Source organism: Polypterus senegalus, chromosome 11 (genome assembly GCF_016835505.1).
Source record: "Polypterus senegalus isolate Bchr_013 chromosome 11, ASM1683550v1, whole genome shotgun sequence".
In the NCBI taxonomy this organism is placed as follows: Eukaryota; Metazoa; Chordata; class Cladistia; order Polypteriformes; family Polypteridae; genus Polypterus; species Polypterus senegalus.
Genome location: NC_053164.1, coordinates 143531014 through 143540107, shown reverse-complemented (window position 1 = coordinate 143540107; position 9094 = coordinate 143531014). Strand labels below are relative to the sequence as shown.

General features: G+C 38.0%; 1 protein-coding gene across 4 annotated transcripts in view; it reads right to left on the bottom strand.

Annotated features, from left to right (window-relative positions):
* Nucleotides 1–1795: 1795 nt before the first annotated feature.
* msrb3 (methionine sulfoxide reductase B3) overlaps nt 1796–9094 on the bottom strand; it is a 191418-nt gene continuing 184119 nt past the window's right edge. For all 4 annotated transcript variants that reach the window (XM_039769737.1, XM_039769739.1, XM_039769740.1 and 1 more), the window contains 2 exons: nt 7319–7416; nt 1796–2563 (listed from right to left, as the gene is read on the bottom strand). In XM_039769737.1, coding sequence (XP_039625671.1) covers nt 2390–2563; nt 7319–7416 — 272 coding nt within the window. In that variant the 3' untranslated portion in view covers nt 1796–2389. The remainder of the gene's footprint in view (nt 2564–7318; nt 7417–9094) is intronic.

Sequence of the window (9094 nt, the reverse complement as noted above, 5' to 3'; positions counted from 1 at the left end):
TCCTCAGGAGGTCCTCTACTAGGTTAAGTACAATAACTCAGCAAAATACTCTCTTCTTCAGCAAGTCATCAGAAAATGATACAGCAAAATACCTTGGCCTCTGATTAAACTGCTTGATGTTCTTTGAGTTCTCCTCTTTTAGAATTCAGATGCCCTCTACAATCCTCCACTGCTAAGCAACGCGCTACCTCTTCAGGTCACGATAAAGATCCCCAGCAAACAATGAAGCATTTTGGGACACCTCTGGGGTACCTTGTAGGGCACTCAACACAATTGTGAAATTAAAATTGCTGTTGTTGATTTCACAATCCTCTCCTTCCAACTTGAGTCCAGGTGGACTGAGAAAGTCTCTGAGGGTCCCAAGACCTACTCTTTGACGTGGTATTGATAGTGCTGTAAAGATGCTAGTCAATCTCTCCTTTTGAAAAAATAAGATACAGTAAGCACTCTGCTGTTGGTCAAGCATTTTCTTAATTAATGTAAAGGGTTTTCAATTTAATGTAGTCACCTTTTTGATCCTGTTTCTCCTTCACCTTTTGTACCATTCTGCCCTGCTGGGGGTCTAAAGTGTCTTTCTTAAGACATCCCAAAGTTCCAGTAAGACCCCTCTCTAGCCATCTTGAACTGAGAATTTACGGACCTCAATGCTTGTCTCAAATGGTAGATTTCCTCTATCCTATGGGTCCTTGCATATGGGGCTCTGGCTGCCTGCCTTCCTCTAAATCAAACCTTTCTGCAGCAAAACTGATGAAAGCCCTTGTCATTATCTGAAGTCTATCTCCTTTTTTAGCATAACACGCAAAACTCTCAAACCTGCTTAATTCTACTTCAAGGTTGGAATTGTGGTGTTTATAGTCTACCCTAACAACACTTTGTTCAAAGAAGGAAACAGACTTGAATGGACAGCTGGTCCTTTCCAGGACCTGCTCTACCATACATCCATTGGGCGAATTAGGAAACACAAGTTCACTTAGCATGCAAGTTTTTGGGATGTGTGAGGAAAATAAGAGTACCTGGTGAAAAACCATGCAGACATGGACTCCACAAAGACAATGACTGGACGTAGGCCCAGATGGTGGACCCACAATGCAGTAGTGTTAATTATCAGTGCCAGCATGGCGCTCTATCCATGTCAAGAAGTTGCTTGGGGTCAAAAGGATAGCTGCAAAAACACTTCCAAAACTGCCCACTAGAGGGGGAAAACAATATTAAAATACTGTACCTCATCTAGAAACCCAAAGGTCCAAAACAAAGCTTGATAAATTAAAAGGTTTAGTTTTACAAAAATGGCTTTTTAAGTACAAACCTCCAAGAGGCAAGGCAACCACAGCAAACAAAGTTCTGATACAGAATCCAAAGCAGTGGTCAAAACCGAACAGAGGTCTAATAAAATCAGAAAGCACAGCTCCAAATCAGAATCCAAGAGGTGAAGTCAAAACAAAGTAAAGAGTCAAAAATCCATAAAACATAAAGTAAAGCAATAGCACAGTAATTTAAAAAAACACTCCCTACTCCAGTGCGTTCAAAGAAATGCAGGAACCATGGAAGGCCCGCCCTTAAAAAATGATGGTGAGCCATTCCTGGCAGTGATTGGAAGGTGGCCCCACCCCTTGGGGAGACACCCCCAAAACACATGGACAAATGAACACAAAGAAAAATGTACATATAAAACAAAATAAACCTTAATACCAACAAACAATGAAACAAACAAGAAATGCAACTTTGAAAACCAGCCTGGGGAATTTGCTGGATGAACCATGATAATCCAAACTGCAGAATAAGAAACATGAACACATTTTGATTTTTTCGGAATGAATTGATTTGTCCTCTTTAATAAATGCTCAAATATTACAACATGAATGCAACAGAAAATAGAAGTCATAGATTAAATTAGAAGATGTGATGCAAAAAATATTTTTGTCTAACATTTCTGCAAAATTAGTGAATAGCCAACAATTTCATTCCATACGCACCCGACAACCACACTGTGCTTGCTTTTATGCTACTTTATGTAATTACTGTATTATGTAATGAGCTTTCTACCCATTACTAAAAAGCAGACTTTGGTTGAAATACACAATCATTCTGGTTATTGTATTCTCTAAGTCATAAATCAGTGGATTAATATTAAAATAATTTCACTTTTACATTTTTGGTTTAAAACTTTATTGTTCATCCAGTCCAACATTCTCTGTAAGTGTACGTATTGCCTTTATTATACTGTACATAATATGCCTGTATCAAAATTACCTTGTTTTTAAAATTTATATGAAGCTCTTTTGTTCTCCAAAAAATAGACTGAACACTGAAAAAAGTAAAATGTTGTTATAACAGCAATAAAGGCCATAGGCGATTTCAAGGGTCCATAGGCTGGGCTCCAATAAGAAGCTTACAGTTGTGCATTTTCGGAGCCTGCTGGCAAGTGTTGATTGTCATTACTTTTAGCCTTCTCAGTGGGTATCTGTGTCTTAGGTGCAAAGGACAATGAGGCAGAATTGATGCAGTATCTTTTACCAGTCGGACGGGGTCCATCATCGAACAAATGGCCAAGGTGAGCACCACACTAAAATTAAATAAATACATCAGTTAGTTTTAACATTTAAACAACCACACTTTATTTTATACTTTTCTACAATCATTAGCATTTGGTACAATAGGACCACAGAACAGTGCAGTGGAGTTTGAGATTAAACTGGCACTCTTTAGCATTTTGCCCAGAGAACTGCCACTCACTGGATATTTTCCCTTTCTCGGCCCATTCTCTGTAAACCCTAGAGATGGTTGTGCATGAAAATTCCAGTAGATCAGCAGTTTCTGAAGTACTCAGACCAGGCCGTCTGGCACCATCAAGACATTCAAAACCACTTACATCACCTTTCTTCCCCATTCTGATGCTCGGTTTGAACTTCAGCAGGTCTACATGCCTAAATGCTTTGAGTTGCTGCCATGTCATGCCATGACATCATGAGAAGATATTTGCATTAACAAATAGTTGAACAGTTGTACCTAATAAAGTGTATATGTATAAAGGTTTACCTATCACCAACCCTAAAAAGCAGGTCTTTGTCTTGTTATATACTGCCTTTGAATGTTTTATTGCCAAACAAGCATTTACTTCATTCAGAGGCCCCACTTTGTTAAACAACAACAAAAAAAAAAAAATACACACAGCATTCCAGAATGTTGTATTAAAGGTGTTGTCTTCAAGTTTGCCTAGCGCTCCCCATATATTTTTATATATACATTACTACATTTTCAGGTATTGCTGCTCAAACAGCCTTGCTTGTTCCCACTTGTGTTCAATCACAATGGTCCACACACTCAAAAACATGTGGAACATGCTCAAACCTTCAAATACCTCAGGTGATTTCTCTCATCCTCCTTGGATATAAGAGGCCCCTTTAATTTTCCTCTCATGGGTCAGTTTTTATCTTACAAATACTAAGGTTCAAAAATGTTCTCCCTATCTAAACAACAAGCAAATAAGTCCCCATTGCATTCTAAGCGCTCTGGTTTCCATTCTATTAGAAACTTACGGGCCACCATTGGTTGTTTGTCCTCTAGACACTGGTGTTTTTCTGTATTTTTTTTTTTCCTAGCACACAAAAAAAGTTTTATTTTGTTCATTTTCCCAATTGGTTTGTTTGTTTTCCCTCTTAACATACAGCACCATACAAGTGCCTTCTGGCATTCTTTTTTTGCATTGGTTAAAGAAGATCAATTAAAGAAATGTTCAGCACTATAAGCAGTTTTCATAAATGTTATTCATGGGCCCTCAAAAATTCTTACTAAATGACAGTCTGTGGAATAGTGGGTCCGCGGTTAAGCAGTACAAGGTGCATTTTAAATACATTACTGTTTAGCCGGCTCAATCAACATGGGTGGGGGTGTGCACTCATGTGGCTGCAGGAGGTTGGTGGGGTGATTCAGACGGAGCACACCTGCATATGAGGTTGTGGTCTGTCTTGATTGCTCCATTGGCCTTCTACGGTTCACGATTGAAGCGCTGCACCCACAAAGGTATATAAGGAGAAAGGAGAATCAGAGAAGAGAAAAAAGAACCAATAGAGAAGACAGAGTCTAAGAAAAGGACAGAACGAAAAGCAGGTATTGGAGAGAGCCGGTGTAACAGCAACTGAGTGAGATAGGAGGCAGGCAGCCATTAGGAGAGCCCCTCTGGGAAGCATACAGCCAAAGCTCAGAGGCTGGAGAAAAGAAGGCCACTCCAGCTGAGCAACTTGGGAGCAGTAGTGACCCGGACCTCACTCCCATGTATGACGGGGAAGGCAGGGGGAGTTGGGGATGCTTAGATTGGGAGCCCATTGGGAGCCACTGATAGCACTTGGGACCCAGCCTTGGAAATGAGGTTCAGATTGGGAGCCCAGCTCGAACCATAGGACAGCAGGGACCCGGACCTGTAAAAGATGGTTGGCTGTGACTGTTAGATGGACGTCTTCTCCTCATGCAAGGTCCTGTCAGGATAAGGGGAGGAGATGCCAAGATAAAAGCGATACACCAGGACTTGGAGATTTATAAAAAGGACAGTTTCTTGCTTGTTTTAACCTTGTTTTAATAGAATACTAGGGGTCTCTGCCCCCTGCTCGCTTCGCTTGCCAACCCCAAGGCAAGCTCTGCCGATTGTGTATGGGTAAGTGGATGTACAATTTAAACAGATTGTTATTTTCATGGGAACTGTTACATATGCATAATAGAACTAACTATTTTACATTACAGCAAGTAATTCATTACGATACATCCTTCTTTCAACAGAAATTCAGCCAGTGGAAGATCAGACAGTGTTAACACTTGTAGATATTCTACGGAGTAAGTTGATGTTTTCATCTTCCACACTATCACTTCCAACTGCTTTAGCATAGTCTATTGATACATATTTAATCAATTTGCCCTGTAACCGATCGACGATTTTCATGTTAATTCATTTGACTTCATCATTTCTCGCTGCTAGGATTGCCTGTGTACTCATTTCTTCTATTGATAACCCTTCGGGATAAAATTTTTCAATAACATTTGGACATAATAAGTCGTCTTTAATTGGGAAATTTTGAATTTTAAAGTTGCCAATGTCTAATAGCCACATAGCAAAATCAACCGAATCTTGATCTGCTCACATATTGTTTTGTAATTTGAATTGTTGGAACTAAGACCATAAAGGCCCACTCTTTAGGCATGCATTGTAAATATGCCTTCAGCCTCCTTTCTTGACTACTGGTAGAACTTGACGAAAGTCGCCACCCAGTATAAAAGTTTTATCCGCAAACGGTTGATCGGAGTTAAAAATGTCCCGAAACTTTTGTCAATTATATTTAATACTGTTAGTGGGATCATTGAAGCTTCGTCCCAAATAAATATTTCGGTCTTTTGCATTTCTTGTTTCATCTTCTTTTTCCATTTTGTCCAATGTAACCTTTTCATTTGTGATATTTAAAAGTAAGTTAAAAGTTTTTTGAGTCATTTTACCATATGGAAGAAGAACTGCTGCTATATCTGTCCACGCTATCGATGCAATGTTTTTGCATAAGTGTTTGCAATAATGGACTAAACACTTACTTGTATACAAAAATGTTTTACCTGTGCTGCCAGGTCCATCTATGAAGAATAACTTCTGACGAATTTCACTGAGAATACATTTTAGAATTGTGTTGAAAATTGCTCTTTGATCATCGTTTAATTATGAGTACATTTCACGATATAATTTTCCATGGCTTTCCACAATTAAATCTTAGTCTACTGTTATCTCTTTCTTTATCTCAGATTTGTCTATTTCTTCTGGAAGTCCAAATTGCTGCATCATTAAATCTTCAGCTTCTAACAATTCTTTGATGATCGAATGAGCCATTTATTCATTAGACTTTTCAGATAATGGTCCTTTGAACACTTCCCATAATTTTAAAGCATCCACTTCACCCGTTATTGTTAAAGTACACAAAGAAGTGTCTCAATTTGTCAGGCATCAGACATCGTTTCGAAAATATAGTCGTCCGATTTACAAAATCCAGCTGCTCAAGTCACTTATTGAAAAGTACTGCAAGTAGTTCCAGCTATAGTTAGAACATCTTTATACGACGTTGCTCCTTTTGATTCACATAACAACAATTTTAAATGAAACTGATATCTTTTAGTGATACAATATTTAATCGAGCTACATTTTTGCAATTAATTTTTTCTTGGATATCACACTCCTTTTTGTTTCTATCTGACAAAAGCATTCACACGAGTGAGAGGTGACAAAAGCGTTCACATGAAGGAGACATGAGAGGACCGTAGTCGTGGGCCATCAATTGGAAATGGTTGAGACCAATTTGAAAAAAACTCTTGAAAATAATCTTGTCTCGTCTCAAGATTTTCTTTTATAATATACAGTTTTAAGAGTAAGGATTATTCACTCATTTATGGAAGACATTTGTGCACTGCACTATTTGGACACTGTTTATGTGATTAATTTAAATAAAAACACTTGGATCATTTTTGCACCTACCCCTTGCTATGTGTATGTGTCCAGTGTCGAGTTCAATAGACTCCTGGGTGTAGCAGAAGCATGAAGCCAGTCCGCACCATCACATTTGGTGGTAGCGGCGGGCTGAGCTGAGGCAGTGAGGAACAAAGAACAGAAGGAGAAACAGCAAATGGAATAGGTGCCTGAATGTTTTTAAAGAACTCACAGACTCAAACCTGAGAAGGATGTTTTAAGATTTTGAGCTTTTTAATGGACTATTTATTGATTGATTGTATTGTCATTTTAAGGTTATTTTTCTTTTAATGTTCTGTTTTTATGAAAGGAGGCTTGGGTATTGTTTTAGGAAGAGGTTGCTTTTAGTGCTTTTATTATTATTTATTGGTTTTAGTGCAGTGTTGGGCCACACCACGAACCTGGGTCACAAGATTATCTAGGTTTGATTGTGTAACAGGGATTTTTGTACTACCGTGTGTAAAAGCTTCCTTATTGAAGAATAGTGTTGCAGTTTTGGCAAAATACAATCACACAGTCAAGAATGAAATTGTAAGCATATGCTATAAAGCCAAACCACAGTGAAAATGTTTCCCTTTATAAAGCTGAAGGATGCTAAAGAGGCTTCCAAGAACATCCACATTCTAAGCAAGTCACTTATCCTGCTGTTATCCTGGATGTAAGCGTATCCACATTATGCTATAACATACAAATAAAACCAAATGGGATGAACTGCACCATGAAAAATAAATCGACTGACTGATATTGTGGCCTAAACAAATAAATAAAAGAAAAATCATAGTGTCAAAAGTATAGTAGTATCACATTGATTTGTGGGCTGCAATACCATACCTGGCTACAGCTCGTTTCAATTCTATGCATGCCATAAGAGAAGTCATCCATCTGGGAAACAGCATCTGTCTTTACCACATCAAAGAACGAGGGCCAACCTGAGCAGAAAGAGAAGAAAACGTGGCTGATGAGTGCGGCCGACACCATCGCGTTCATATTTTCCCTAACCAATATTAAACAGTGTGAAAAATGTAGTGTAATTATTATGTATGCTTTTTATAAATGCTTTTGGAACCTCAATCAACAAAACAAAATTTTAACAGACTTTTATATTGACTCCCTTCTTGAAATTTACTTGTAAAAAAGCCAGGTGAGAGAACAGAATGTTTGACCTTGCAACCTTCCACTTATTAAAAAAAAATATTGCTGCTAGCATTCTGTTTATTTGAGAAGCATTAAATGGGACATATGAAAATGTAAGATTGCATAACTTCAAAGAGAGCTGTACAGCGGCTGGCGTTAGTGCCTCACAGCACCACGAGGCTGGCGGCTCTGAACTTGCCTGTCCTACACGTCTCCAAAGGTTTTCAACTGTATATCTATCTCATAGTGCAGCACAATTTACATCAAATATGTGACAAAATATATGTACAATCTTGAGATTTTATAAAGATGAACAGTTCAATAGGTGTTTAACAAAGCATAATAAACTACTGAAACATTCAGGCCTCTTACTGCATGCACTTCTCTGTCTTTTTCGTTCTTATATTCCATATCTCACACTTGATGCTAATCAGTCCAGCCCAAGTAGTTACACTCAGACCTCAAGTCACATGCATTTCTCTGTCCTTCTCATTCTTGCATGTTGTATCCCATATTAGATGCTTGGCAAGTGGCCTGCTCTTCTTCTTCTTTTTCTTCTTCCTATAATGGTGTTCATCAGCCTCTGTGATTTGCTTGACATTCAGAGAAGTAAGTCGTTGGTATTCTTTTCTTTCCACCATGTCACTTTATTTGCTTATCAGCTTGCCTCATGAAACCCATAAGTCAGTTTGCCAAGTTTACCACAGCCTTCATTTTTTTAAAATGTTCAGAATATATCAGGCCATAAGCTTTCAAATAGCACCAAGATCAAGGTTCTAGGTCCAGAAGTTCACAGATAATCAACTTATTTTAACAAAAGAAAAAACAGAAAAATACATTTTAATGGAAGTAAAGGAATGACCCAAAGCAATACAGTTCATGACAGCAGTCCAATCTGAAAAGAAGGTTTCAAACTTTAAGTCATGGATGAACATGTTAGTAAAACCCATATTTTTAAATAGTCAAAGCATTTCAGGACAATTCACTTTCTTATAGCTATAGATAAAAAAAACAGAAAAAAACAGAAACAACTGTACACCTACCATACCACACAGACACACACATGCACACGTAGCAAGTAAGTTCTTTACTGTAGAGAAATGCCCTCATTTCTTTGTCACATTAACAGTTATGGTTAAATATTTGTGAACGCTTGTGAAATATTCAAGCTACTGTGCAGGTCAGTTTTGAAAGTACATTCAACATTTACAGTAATTGTCAGTGTTTTTGAACAATCTAAAAAATTTGAGCTTGGCCACTGATAAGATTCATGAAAACATTTTTGATGTTACACTTTTTTTAGCTCAACCTACATGGCAGTATCACTTGTACACACTGGCTACTCTTTATATAATTGAACTGGGCTATTTCATTCCTTTGTGATTCCAATACCCCATTTCACAAAATAGTGTTGACTAAAGTGGAGTTTTTTCTTCAGTGTTTCTTCCATGAGGTCTGAAGAACTGGGAGTGT